This window comes from Plasmodium inui (genome assembly GCF_000524495.1).
Source record: "Plasmodium inui San Antonio 1 unplaced genomic scaffold supercont1.21, whole genome shotgun sequence".
In the NCBI taxonomy this organism is placed as follows: domain Eukaryota; phylum Apicomplexa; class Aconoidasida; order Haemosporida; family Plasmodiidae; genus Plasmodium; species Plasmodium inui.
The window spans coordinates 126,827-141,049 of record NW_008481855.1 but is presented as its reverse complement, the minus strand read 5'-3'; the positions used below and the strand labels follow the sequence as shown (position 1 = coordinate 141,049).

The following is a 14,223-nucleotide window of genomic DNA, read 5'->3' as shown; positions in this document are numbered from 1 at the left end:
AATCCAAAAAAAAAAAAAATTAAATTAAAAAATCTCCAATTACTCTTTATCATCCTGAAGAAGATTAAGAAGAAAGTCCACATTTTGAGAAGATGCTTTGGAGCCATCAGCTTAAATCTCCTCCTCCTTTATCGAACTTGTCACACGAAGGATATTCAAAAGTTGATCGTAAAAATATTTGCCATGTGTGTGGACAAAATGTTGCTTTTTTGCCTGAACGGTCAGGTGGAATTGGGGGAAACCAACTTGGGAGGGGACGGTCAAATGTGCAAAATGTCACATCACCGTGGAGGGGACGGTCAAATGGGCAAAATGTCTTATCACCGTGGAGAGGAGGATCCCAAATGGGGTAGTTCTCCCACGTGTGGAAGTCAACAGGAATGTCTCTCCTCTCTGCAAAGTTTGGGAGCCTCACCCGAAACGTGGTGTTCCGCCCCGTTTGTTGGACAGCGCCCCCTTACCTTCAGTAAGCCGAGGGGACACCCCCAAGGGGAAGGAGGCCCGTCGGGGAAGGCCCAATTGGGCGAAGCGGGAAAGGAAGAGGGAAACAAAGCGGGAGGCGAAGCAGAAGACGACGCAGGTCATACCCCACCGTACAACACACCCATAGACCAATCAAGCGAAGACAAGACCATCACCGCGAACGTTTACTTCATCTGCTACTACATGCTCACAAACTATGACGACGAGATTGTCGGAGAGATTTCCCATTTGTGCAAAATCATAATCAAGTATTGGTACATCCTGCACAAGAACTTGGTTCTCATGGGCTACTTTGTCCTTCTGTCTGAACTTTTTTATGAGGGAGGAGATTCCTTTTCGGCTCGGTTAGAGCTCCTCTTGGGCAGCAGACGCTTCGCCGATCTTTTGGATGGTCACCGATTAAGCGACCGTCTGTTGGGTGGAGCGCGGCAGAGCGCAGGGGAGAGCAGCGACTCGGGTAGGGCTGCAGGTGGAGACCGAGGTAGTGTTCCAGGCAGCCTTCGAGGTATCCCTCCAGGTATCCCTCCAGGAGTCAACCAATACAGTGTCCCCCCTATCCCCCAGCGACCCAGCCTGCAAGACGATCTCCACGCCATCTTCACAAACCTCATCAAGTCGCTGCAGCCAGAGGAGCACCCCCTTATCCACCTCGACCCCGAAGCGAATTGCACCCTGGAACAGTTAAATGAAAATATCGGTACTTACTACTTTAGGCACCTCTACAACGTTTTTATGTTAAGAAGGCAAAGCGACGTGTATCTTCTGCGATTTCTGAGGGGATATCTGTACTTCCGTTTTTTTAATAACCACACAGATGGGGTGCCAGTCGTTAGGGAACATTTCTCTGTGAATTATTTGCTCTGTCTCTACGAGACGTCCAATGTGGTTTATGTGAATAGGGGGACTTATCGCCCCCAGCGTGATTCCTCCACCATCCTCAGCGAGGACAACTCATTATATTCGCTAAACATGTATGAGCAGCTGGATCATAAGGGGAGCCATTGCTCAGGTGACAAGTCGAACTGGACTAAAACGAGATTTTCCCATTTTCGAAACATCAAGGATGGTTTGAAGTTGCAAGACGTGGGGTGAGTCCTACTCGGACGAGCCATCACGCGCCATGGGGTTCTTCTCGGCGTGTGGAGTTCAACAATTGGCCGCATCCTGATCATCCCTTCTTGATCAGCCCTTCCTGATAGCCACGTTTCGATCAGCCTTCCTGATCGCCACGTCTTAATCGCCACTTCTTATCCTCCTCACCCCGCCGCAGACTCATCGGAGACGTGAGCATCCTCTTCTTCCTCCTCACGAACGAAAGGCAAGTGGAAAACCACCTGCACGAAGTCATGTTCACCACGTGGGACAACTCTAGAGAGAGCACTGGAAGGGAGACAAAAAGGGAAGAGCTCGTTTTAACGAACAAGTGGTGGAAGGAGATCCATCACTTCGCTAACTCGATCGATTGGGGAAAACGAAGCAACTCACAAGAGGGAATATCTAACACATCTGAAGCAAACTCGACAGGACATTTGGCCCCGACGGGTGATGCATACAGGGAAGAAGAGGAACCCCCTCTTAAGAGAAAATGCAAATGCCTTCATTTTATCAACTTTTATATGGACGCTCTCATAGTGATGCTCTGCACACATGGAACAGTTCATTCGGAAGGAGAAAATAAAACGGAGACAACTCCAGTTATGTCACATAGGCAAATAACAAACGCCACAAACAAGCAACCCATTTCTGAAGAGGCCCTCCAGAATGACCTGGTCAAAGACATCCTGCAAGAATATGCCGGCCTCTATAACAGCTACTTTTATTTAGCCCTTCAAATGAAATGGCCTCAGGGGATTCCTAACTTGAGGATGACGATGGAGAAGGTATTCCTATTCCTGACGTCGAGGAGGGTTAAAAAGGCGCATCATATCGACGCGACCGATGATGAGGTGGACCTGCGCCAGTACTACCTCTCCCTCCTGCTAATATGCATGAACAAGTGTTTCTGTGTCTCATCCCTCTGTGGGTATCAAGATTTGATGGAAAGATACTTCTCTAAAAATTTCATTTTTTGCCTGTTAAATGTGAGGAACCCCTGTTCATACGTGAGGGAACTGGCCGAGTACACAATACAGAATGTCCACCTCTGTCGCCATGGGGGAGTGCGTAGCGAAGTGGGGGCACCCAGTGACAGCTGCATCTCCACACAAACAGGGGGGAGCGGCGTTCTTTGCGTCCCCGCCCACGACAGCAGCATGGTTGACGGGGTCCCAAGGGGAGAAGCAATCCACCTGGACACAGCCGATGTAGCGGGTGCTACCTGTGTCACAGGTGTCACCTCTGCCGCCGATTTCGCCGACTGTGCTCATACTCCTGATATGGCCAATCGGGATTCCTCACAGGTAGACCGCATGGAGGATATCCTAAACCAGAACAGCGAAGCTATATCGGCTTATGTGTATAAAAAGATAATAGACATAGATTCAGTTCACAGCTGCAGAAAGATTTCGACTCTGACGCAGTTCCTCGTCATGCACCACTTTTGCCACGTTTATATTTTTAAAGATATTTGTGTCCACATAATAAAGTACGCGAGGAGGATGCACTTCCTTTATTTGGATCGACAGAGGAAGGACGAAATGGCGGTGCTCATTTTGACTGTTTTTAATTATGTCCTTTACTTGTTTTACGAGCATATCAGTCGGAACCGAGTCGAGCTTTGTGTGCGAGGGAACTACGTGGCCCAGGTGAGGAGTCGCCTCCTGCACGGGGACACGCGCGTGAATTTTTGTCACCTCAGGGGGGGGGCAGTGGAGAGGAGTGGAGAAAGGGGTGAAGACAGTCGTGAAGAGAGCGTCGAAGAGAGCGTTGAAAATAGCGGTGATCAGGGCGTTGATCAGAGCGTTGACCGGAGTGGGCGTGGACGTGGTGACCAGGATGGCCACCCAACCGTACCACTTGGCGAACGGATCCGCGCCCCGACTGGCAAAGGGACCCCTCGCAGCATACTCCACAGGGACCATGAGCAGAGAGAAAAGAAGAAGCTATTTCTACACAATTCACTCTTTTTCAAATTTCACGGAGACCTCTTCAATGTGGTGCACCTAAACGCAGTAAGCAGCGACGAGGCCAAGAGAGACTACTTTAAGAACATAGAAGAAGACATGAGAAGTATTATCAACAAGGCAGGGGAAAACATTCCGTGTGAGAGGCTTGTAAACATCCTTGTGGACGATGATTTCTACGACTTGTATGATGAAAAAGAGGGGAGGGATACCACTGCACGAAGGAACCCTGGCGAGGGTGCTACAAAGGACCTTAAAGATAATAACTACTTCAATAGAAGGAAGTACCACCAAGAGGTTCATTACCACGACATCAGGCACACGGCAGACCATATTTTCCACTTTGCAAAGAAGTTTCTTTGCCATGAGGAGTAAGTTGAGGAAAACGAGAGTGGAGAGTAGCCCACAGTGCGATTCATTACACAGTTGCGGTTCCACCTCGACACGTCCTACATCCATCCATTCATATGTATGTCTTTTCCCCCCCACACCCCTTTGCAGTCTCTACGTGCGATTCAGTGCCCACCTCTGCGCCCTACGATGCCTCTTCATTTTTTCAACGCGACTGTATGAGTTGTATCCGAAGATATACCAGGTAATCCACCACATAGAATGAAAGATAGAGAAAGAGAGAAAAGGAAAAAAAAAAAATCCGTGCAGTTTTGCACTACATTGCGAGAAGGGGGATGAACAAATCGCATGGCGAACAACCCCACCATCATCATCACCATCGTAGACTTCTTTATGTCCCTTTCGCCTCCCTTTCCAGCTGTGGGGGTACGTAAAAATCAACTTCAGAAAAGACGACTACATGAACGACACAGTCCTTTTGAAAATAATTAATTACGTGGCAACCATCGATGATCAATTTTCCCCAAATTTGTAAATCGAAAAAGAAAAAAGAGAAGGAGGTGCACTCGCTTCTTGGTGTGCTCCTGCTCACTGTTGCACACCCCTCTATTGGGTGCACAACATCTTGGTTTCTTGGATGGATGTCCCGTCTTCCTCCCGCCGATGGGACAGGGTTCACACAAGTCCTCATTTTCGCATGGGAGGAGGAGGCGGGAATATCTCCACTTTTTTCCTTTTTGGCTATTTTTTGCCTGACGTGTTCAGGTGTTTTTATGCCATATATTTTTTCTCTTTTTTTGTCTCCCTTTTTGTTAGCATCCTTAGCGACATAATACCGGAGCTTTTCCGAAAAATGGAGAAGCTCGAAATGGGAAGGGAGATGCCTAAGCAGAGTTTCGAGCACAGGTGAGACCATTGCGGGGGAGTAGAGTCCCTACATTTGTGCAGTGTGTGGATAACCATGCTGATGTGTTTATCACCCCCACGTACACACTCTACTTCTCCCATCCCCAAACACACAGATTCCTCGTCAACGCAATGCTACTCCTCGTGAACCTGTCAAAGGAGGAAAGCTGTTTTGAGAATATTCACCCTTTTGTCATCCATTTTTGTCTAAAGTGTCTGCGCGAAGGAGTGCACGAACAGATTAAGAGGCTCACCCTAAACATTATTTGCAACTTCTTCCTCAGTGACATTCCAAAGGTCCCGAAAGATTCCAAACGAAGAGGAAACTCTTTTGTGACATGGACGTATGTTCGTGTCGTCCTTGTGTTGGGCCCACTTATCACATGAAATGTTTTTATTTCCATTTTTCTTTTTTTTTCTTCTACCACCCGGGAATTCAACTTTTACAGATAAGCCAAGCAATACAAAATGTGCGCATCGTTAAAGAGAGGATTGACCAAATGTATGGAAACGGTGGAAATAGTGGAAAAAATGGAAGCAATGGAAACAATGACGAAAAGCTACGAACCCAGTTTTTAAGAAGTCTCGTTAAGGATGTCAGTATAGAGCAGCCGTTACTATTCCTTTCCTGTTTTCTGCAAGTGGAAAATATGAAGGATGTCCTTTCTTTAGTATTTCATGTCGATCTCAGTATCGTTAATTTTTTGTCAATTTATTTTGAATTCCTGCAAATGAAGTACAGATATAAATGTCGCCTGCACCAGCACTGCCTTCTCGTGTCCAGTCACTTCTTAGGGGGGGAGCACCCAGGGCGTGTGGCGACTCCAGGTGGAGGCACACGTGGGGTGTCCCAATCTTTGGCGTGAAGGGTTGCCATGAAGGCTTGCCGTGAAGAGTCGCTCTGAAGCGTCGGCGTGGTGTACCCCGGGGTAATACCATCCCTCTGTTGGCACAATCTTTGTCACGTTCACCATTACGAACACTATGGTTATGGTCGTTTCATTTTTTGTCCTTCTCCAAACCATAGCATCTGTCCTACCATTTTCAAAAATGACACGAACGTGATGCAGAGGGAACCCCAAGGCTGACTACTCAGCCATATCGATACACGCCCAACACGCCCTGCAGCTTATGTGTATCCCGCTGTAAGCTCCTCTGAAGCGCTGGATGAGGCGAATGCAGAAAAGGCAGTGAAGGCAGCGCAGCGGAACATTTCGATATTTCTCCTCCCCTCGGTTGCTTTTTTTGGTGCTCCGAAGCTACTCCATTGGCCATTCTGCGCATTCGCATTGGCAACAGAATTCAGGACGTTTCGCCTGCACATAGAATAAATAAAACATGTGAGATGGTTTAACAAGGAATTTCTTTTTTTTTTTTTTTTTTTTTTTTTTTTTTTAATATACTTCCCTGCAGTGCGAATGAACTCCATTTTCTTTCTCTCCACGTAGAAGTTCTCTTTTTTCGTTGATTATACTTTTGATCTGTGCATCCGCTTCGCCGTTTCGATCTTCCAACGGGCTCTACCCACGCGGGTGCTTTTCCCCCGTAGGGTTACTCCGCTAACAAGGGAAGGGAACACAATAAAGTGTCACACTTTTCCTACATCGCTATGCTCCCAGATCAGATAAACACAGGGAGGCAAGCACGGGGAGAGTAGTAACACTACTGAGGCATCCGCCAAGTGTGCACCTTCCTCCCCACACCCCCCACACTTTGTGGGGAATGTCCGAATTGTTAAATGCTCTCCCACCTTGTGTTAATTGCTTTCATTTTGACTCCCTTTGTGATAACCACGCCCCGTGGTGGAGCACGTGCCAGGAGCAAATGTGCCCCCACCTTCGTAAGAACCCACCCCTTTGAGATAGCGAAAAGGGAAATTCATCTGTACAGAAAAAAGGGAATCTATGTAATCCGACAAAGAGGTGGGCCCCACGAGGAGAAGAGTCGAAAGGGGGCAAGACGAAAAAAACGCAGAGATGGAAGCTCTAATGACCACAGAGAAAACACAAAACGTGAGGGGGAATCCACGCCTATTCAGGAGGACCGCGTGAAGAGGCATGCCGTGAGGAAGGACCACAAACGCAGGCACTCTTCTAATGTGCCTAGTATTTTAAACAGAAGGAGAAACAAAAAATATACTAAGGAGGAAGTGAAAGCGGAGAAGGAAAGACAGTTGAAGGATAAGTTAACGAGGAGGAAAATTTCCCAGGGAATTCTAAAAAAGGGGAAAAGGCGGGGTAGAAGGATCAACGACGAAGATGATGGTGAGGAGGTGGAGAGGAGAACAGACTTGACCACTGGCACGAGGGGGGATTCGCCAAATGAGGGGAAAGCAGATCGGGGAGAAACAAATGAGGGCTCCGTCAGTGGAAGACGCAACCGAGGTGGAAGGAGAACCAACCGCGGGAGACGGATCCCGTCGCACAAGGAGCAGAAAATCCTGGACATGTTCCAAAATGACCTGAACGAGTCCATCGAAAGGTTAAATAAGAAGACGAGAAAATATGAACTGTGCAGGCAGAATGAGAAGTTGAAAAGCGCAATGCAGAGCAATGAAATAATGCGCAAGGTGTTAGCGGCGGACAAGTCTGCAGAAGGGAGGAGCAGAAGTAGAAGTGGAGGTAGGGAGCGGAAAGAAGGGACAGAACCCACAGGACCCAGATGGACTCCTCACAGTGCAGATGCCCCTCAGATGAACCGGCGCGTCCGCAAATATGTGGACGACATTAGCGATCACGCAGGTAGGGGACAGACTAAACATTCAGATGAAAGGACCAAAAAGGAGAGCAATGAGGAGGAGAAAGTGGAACTGTATTCATCACCTTGTCGAAAGGGAAAAACCAAGAAAGGGGATACACACAGGAAGGAAAAAAAGACAATTTTGGAAGAAACAAAGATGACGAAGTTGAGACAAAGGAACCGAAAAAGCCACACCCAGGAAGACGACACTGATAAAAACGGAAAAACAAAGGAGAAGAATCACACCGATCAAGTCGAAGGAGACAACTCAAAGCAAACAAAAGTTACTATTAAAATGGGAAAGAGCTTAGACCCCTTTAGAAGAAAAATTCACATCGATTACGACAACTGCGCTCTCAGCGATGGGGCGCGTAAGCGACTATCCAAATTTAGCAGCATCATCGATTTGAATGCAAGCGGAGGGGGGGAAAAGCACGACACGAAGGGGGGCTCGACGGAGGGGGTGACCAACGCGGAAACGAACGGGACGACAGACAGGGGCGCGAAGGGAGGGACAAATTCCACGACGGAGGAGTACCACACCTTTGCAGACCTAGGCATGTGTGACCACTTCCTCAATGTCTACTTAAAATACAACGGCATTGAAAAACCGACGGAGTACCAGGCCAAGTTCATCCCGCTTCTTATTTTTTTCATGAACAATGGGTATAGCGACTGGAGGAATTGCTTGGGGGGGAGCGGAAAGATGGAGGGAGCAGCCACCTTGGGAGGAGCCTCCACCCAGAGGACCCCATCAACCATGTCAACCCCGCTAACCTCGCTAATCGCGCCGACCGGTTCACTGGCCCCCCTGGGAGACTCCCGAAGAAGCGCCTATCCCCCCGTTGAACGCATAATCTACGTAAACAAGTACAACGAGCGGAGTGGCAAACTGGTTAGGACGTTCTTCCTGCACTGCCCCACGGGGACGGGAAAGACCTTCATGTATGTCCTTCCGCTCTTCCAGCACATTACGAATGTGTGTTTTGGCGTCACCCCGCGTTTGGGAGGAGCTCAAGGGGGGAAGGCAACGAAAGAGGGGAAAGCGAAAAAAGAGAGGAACCCCGTAGGTGTGAGCGCTGATTCAGAAGTGACTTCCGATAGGACGGTAGCATCGTCCTTCGCAACAACCTCGTATCGTGGCACCCCCCAGGACGGGGAAACCTTTTACGTAAGGAAGGAAATTAACGGGGACGTGACTTCCTTCCTCTGTTCCAACGTTAAGCAGGAGCAGCAGCATTTTGTCAAGCAAAATAGGAGCAACTTAGCCGCATGGGTGGACGCCTTAACGAGGACGGACCCCCCCGAAGAGGTGAAACGACACACCTGTAATGACCACATGGAGAGAAAAAAAAAAAACCTCTCGGATAAGCCCCCCAAAAATGACGTCCTAATCGTTACGTACAACAAGGAGCTAGCCGTTCAGATATATCGCCTATGTAAAGATTTAATCGATTCGTTTTTCAAATCATTCAAGTCGAAATTCTTCGATTTTAACGATTCCCTGGTGTGGTCTCACCTACCCTCCGTAGACCCACAAAGGAAGACCCTACTGGAGCGCCTGAATGTGAGCTTCAAAAAGGGGAAGAACTTAAATGTGTATTTGCTAATCGGGGGGAACAACATTAAATACCAGCTGAAGGGGTTGAAGAAGTCGAAGAGGTCAAACCGGCTTAAGGGGCCCCCATCCGAGGAACACTCGCCCGCAATACAGGAAGACCACATCGAGCACGTCAACATCTACGTTGGCACACCTGGCAGGTTAGAAAGGCTAATCAACGAAAGGCAAATCATTAACCTTGATACAATCTCAACCGTCGTACTGGATGAGTATGATTTTTTCTTTAATTCTTATGGGAAGGGTAGTGAAGAGACAAAGACAGACAAACCGCAAGTGGAAAATGAATTTTTCTCCAAAATATTAAGAAGCATATATGGTACTACGAAGAAGGGGCAGCCCGGGAGGGGCCCTCTCCCTCCGTGGACTTCCCTCACGAATGTCATCTGCTGCAGCGCAACTCCCGCGGTGTATTCGTACTTGACGTTCACGCGGCATATCATTACGACCAACTTCCTGCGCCACCTCCATGGGGGGAAAGAACCAGCTTCGGAGAAGGAAACAGCTGTGGAAAGGGAGGCAGGTGTGGAAAAGGAGGCAGGTGTGGAAAAGGAGGCAGGTGTGGAAAGGGAGGCAGGTGTGGAAAAGGAGGCAGGTGTGGAAAAGGAGGCAGGTGGGGAAAAGGAGGCAGGTGTGGAAAAGGAGACAACTGCGGAGGGAGAAGCACCCGGGGGAGGGCACTCAAGTGGGAAAAGCTTCCTAAGGGGGAATCGCCCCCCCATTGACCGCCAACTGGAGCAAAGTATGCTAAACGAGTTGTTCAATCTGAAGGAGTTCGGCAAAATTCCAGACAATCTGATTCACCTAAATTACACTTACGACAGGAGGAACCGAGAATGGAACAACAGCGCCACAATGAACTTCCTAAATGTACTGTTTTCTAACCCCCTGAGGAAGAACGTCCTGGTGTTTTGCAATACAAAGGTGAGGGTGCAGAAGTTTCGTCTGTTTGTTCGTTTGTTTTTGCATATGTATGTGTCTGTGATTGTGCATATATGTCTTTGCGTGCATGTTTGCAGAGGGCAGTGCCCCCTCTACTTCGATGGATCCTGTTTGGACCGAACCATCTTAGCGTCGGAGGCATCGCACCGTTGATGTGTCACCGGGGGAAGATAGTGTCACCACTGCGCGCACGTGGTGTCTGGCCCACCACACCGCTTCGCTGTTTTACCGCTTCGCCGCTTCACTGCTTCACCGCCTCCCCCACCGCAGAAACGCGTCATGGATCTGTGGAGCCTCTTCCGAAACCGATTCGACGTGGACATCCAGACCATCTTCGCAGAGAAAAACAAAAAAAGGAAAAAGATATTCACAGATATTAACTATGCCAATTTTTTTAAAAATGACTTAGTGGACTACAAAAATCTGAAGAAGTACGTCAATTTTTTGTTTCTCTCCACAAACTTGCTCTACCGGGGGATCAACTGCATGGGGTTCACCACCATCGTGAACTTTGACATGCCTTCAGGTGAGCGTCTCTAAGGATGCAGGCGCCATGGAGGAAGCTTCTATGTCGGTGCATCTGTCTGCACATCTATACACACGGTCGCATTACAGACGATTTCGCGGCATCCCCGCTGTCCCCCTCGCGTAGGCCCCACCGAATACGTCCACAGGTGCGGAAGAATAGGCAGGATCAACAACAAGGGAATGATTATTAACATTTTTGAGAGAAGCTTCCGCCGCACATACAGGCGAAGGATCTTTTCCAAGCTGAGCATCCAGCCCTACGACGTCGACTGCTACATGAACAATTTGTTCACGCTGGGGGGGGAGCGACTTCAGCGCGACGTCGGCAAAGAGATTGGCGAAGTTGGCGGAATTGGCGGAATTGGCCAAGTTGACTCCGAAGCGGGCTCCGTGACTCACTCCACGGCTCGCCCCAATGCTAGCGACAACACGGGGGATCCGCCTCCGCACAGCGAGCGCAGCACCTGAGGGGAACCGCGCGCAACGGAAAGGGTGTCAACAAGAGCGTCCAGTCGCAGAAAGAGGCAACATAATCCCCTGTGTCGAGTTTGCCTTTGTTTTTTTTTTTTTATCCTTTTTTTCGTATTTTTCGTATTTCTCGAATTTTTCGCATTTTTCGCATTTTTCGCATTTTTCGCATTTCTCGAATTTTTCGCATTTTTCGCATTTTTCGCATTTTTCGCATTTTTCCCATTTTTCGCTCTTTCCTTCCAATTACTCCCTCCATCCGGTGAGTATCCAAAAAAGGGGTGCTCTGTAGAGACTCCTAGTTTGTTCCTCCCACGCCATTCTGCACGTCAAGCGAAGTGGAATTTTTTTTTCCTTCCGATGATCCAGTGCCCCATAGTGCATACATTTGAGCGCAACTTTTTTTTGGGTAGCTGGATTATACTACACCACTGTTTTGCCGTTTCCTGCACATCCTTTCATCTCTCTCCCCCCCGCCGCCAACACCACGTTGTATAATTTCCCCCGATGAATTGGGCGTTCCTGTTTTATGGCAAACCCTGCAGCGGGAAGGACACCTTCATAAATTCACTCTTAAGGAAGAGGAAACAGCTGGAGTTGTTCCTCTACCTTCTTAGACATTTGGTAGACAATAATGAGTCTTATGTGCGTCTAAAGGAGAAGATATTTTTTATCCAACTGATTAAATATTACTATGGGGTTCGCAATCGGAAGAGGAAGGTTTCGATATCTTCCGGTTATGAGGGGGAGACTGATCGGACAGTGTCCTTCCCCTTTTTGGTTCAACTAACGAGGCATCTCCTTCACATTTGGAGGATCTCTGGGTCGATCCCCCATGCGGGCTTTAAAAGGGGAACGAAAAGGGCTAAAAATGGAAAGGCAGAGGAACAACTCCTACGTGGAGCTCCCCCAAGAGAAACCACCCGTCAAGTTCACCCAACCCTGCGCAAAGCCCCCCAAGGGAACCCTATCAGCAGGAGGAGTGACCTCCCAAACCAGTCAAGCAGCTTCCACCTGATTTGCTACTTGTACAAACAGAAAGATCAATGGATGGGTTATTATCGTTCCTACTTACGTAGAAATAAAATAAAAATTTTTCACTTATCGCTCGATTTTATAGAGAAACAGTTATATCGTGAAGGCCCACCCGAAGTGACCTCCTTCTTATGTCCAGCGAAAGTCCGTCAAGGAAAACTTCATCTGTTACTGAACAGAAGGTACACCGTTTATGGGAGGGAGAAACATGATTGGGGGGTTTACTACCCTATCGTGAAGAAGACCACAATCAAGGGGGGAGACATTATGCTGATCGGGGGGGACAGCGGCACGAACAGCGAGAAAGTAGCGAACATAGCAAAGGGAGCAAGCGGGACGTACATCGCCAAAGTAGCGAAGAGAGCAAAAAAACCGACGTGTGCTAACCAAGTTAAGTACTGGAGGACGGCCAGACGCATTGCCTACGCCTACTGTGCATCCCTAATGCAGGCGGAGAATCAGCGGAGTAGTAGCAGCCCCCGCGGGGAAATCGCTGAGCATACCTTTATCCTCCTCAACGACACATTCCACCTCCCCTCAATGAGGAAAAAGTACTACCTTCTCTGCAGGAAGTGTAAGGACATGCCACTATAAACTATATATATATGTGTGAACTTATGAGCGGGGAGAACTGACCTGTCCCGCTACTCCTCCTTCACGCGTTCGCCTAACGAGGAAGCGAACAGAGACACTAATGAGATAATTATTCACCAAACTTACCTCCAAACAAACAACTAATCCCCCCGTTCGCAGACCACTTCAAATACGCGCAGATTTACCTAAACGCGCCCCTCAACATGTGTTTAGAACGAAACCGACGGAGGAAAAAATTCAAGCCCATAGCAAACAAGACGATTGTGCGGAACCACTTTTATCACCAGAAATATGCCGTGCGGTTTAGAGGAGAAAGTCAGACGAGATCACCCAACGGGGTTACTGTCGTACCTGGGGGTACCAAGTGGCAGAAGAAGGTTCTCTCCATTCAGGTGGACTCCTCAGTTCCGGAAAAGGTTTGCCCCGTGGATGCGCGTGTTAGCGGATAGATTTGTCTTCATATGATCGCATAGAGACTTCACGACTACCCACACGCATCCACCTCCGCGCCGTGGAAAACACCTCTGTGCATTTCCATCACCCAAACCAGCTTACAGAAGCACTGCGATTCATCTATTGCCATTTGGACGAATTGAGAAATGAATCAAGGGGAAACCAGACTCGCAAAGTGCAGGAAATAAAGCGGGATAATCTTCCAAACCGCCTGGATGTAAGGACGTCTATATTGCCATTCATATTTGTTCATCGTTGACATGTTGAGGAAGTTTTCCTCCCCAGGTGAAGAATCACCCAAACAGGGGAGGCAAACACGTATCGCCAGGCAGTGTGTCCAATTGTTGAAAGTTCCACCAGGCGAATCACAGTGGAGATGTCCCAATTTGTCCATTTGCCTCCACGCAGATGTTAAACCTCATGATTAACAAAATAATTCACGAGAAGGTGAAGTCCCTCCCGAATGGTATCACCCAGTTGGCAGTCAGCCACACAGAAGCGTGACATGCAGATGGGGGCCAACCCATTGGCGCTCAAAATTGTAAAAACCTTCCATCGACGTAGTAGTAGAGAAGAGCAATTTTATCTCCTTCCACTTCTTTTTTAGAACGGAAGAATGAATGTGCCAAGAAATTCCGCGTAATTAAACTGAGGCTGTTAAGAGGTATGATCAGTCGCGGGTACACTTATCCTCTCATCGCATCGTCCGTGTGATGTGAGATGTTTTTTTTTTTTTTTCCACTTTGTGCTTTCCCCTTGTTTGCAGAATGCAGGGATGGTAAGGATTATATCATGGAGGACCTCGATGATATGTTTGTCGTGGAGTAGACAGTATGGGGTGTCTTTGCATCATAACGTGGCCATTCTGTTGATTCCCCTCCGGGTGAATTTTCCCCCCTCGGAAGCGCTTCGAAGCGAAAAAAAAACACTTCATACAGGGACGCACTAAGTCTAATAAATCACGAAAAAAAGAATTGCGAAGATAAAAAGGGAAACGAAATAATTTCATTTCCTTTACTCATAAACAAGAGATTTTTTTTTTTT

At 48.1% G+C, this 14,223-nt stretch overlaps 3 protein-coding genes across 3 annotated transcripts; all 3 read left to right on the top strand.

Annotated features, from left to right (window-relative positions):
• Window positions 1–198: 198 nt before the first annotated feature.
• On the top strand, window positions 199–5,668 carry C922_04260 (hypothetical protein; the record flags this gene model as incomplete). The annotated part of the gene is made up of 8 exons (XM_008819845.1): window positions 199–1,571; window positions 1,754–2,738; window positions 2,883–3,916; window positions 4,047–4,140; window positions 4,315–4,427; window positions 4,713–4,802; window positions 4,919–5,099; window positions 5,252–5,668. The coding sequence occupies 8 exons, from the start codon at window positions 199–201 to the stop codon at window positions 5,666–5,668; spliced, it is 4,287 nt and encodes a 1,428-aa protein (XP_008818067.1).
• An 872-nt stretch (window positions 5,669–6,540) lies between these two features.
• Window positions 6,541–11,097, top strand: C922_04259 (hypothetical protein; the record flags this gene model as incomplete). Its single annotated transcript, XM_008819844.1, has 3 exons — window positions 6,541–10,083; window positions 10,372–10,627; window positions 10,754–11,097. The coding sequence occupies 3 exons, from the start codon at window positions 6,541–6,543 to the stop codon at window positions 11,095–11,097; spliced, it is 4,143 nt and encodes a 1,380-aa protein (XP_008818066.1).
• A 507-nt stretch (window positions 11,098–11,604) lies between these two features.
• Window positions 11,605–14,007, top strand: C922_04258 (hypothetical protein; the record flags this gene model as incomplete). Its single annotated transcript, XM_008819843.1, has 6 exons — window positions 11,605–12,706; window positions 12,886–13,142; window positions 13,277–13,396; window positions 13,588–13,645; window positions 13,787–13,843; window positions 13,946–14,007. 6 exons carry the CDS (start codon window positions 11,605–11,607, stop codon window positions 14,005–14,007), a joined length of 1,656 nt encoding a protein of 551 aa, XP_008818065.1.
• Window positions 14,008–14,223: the final 216 nt, after the last annotated feature.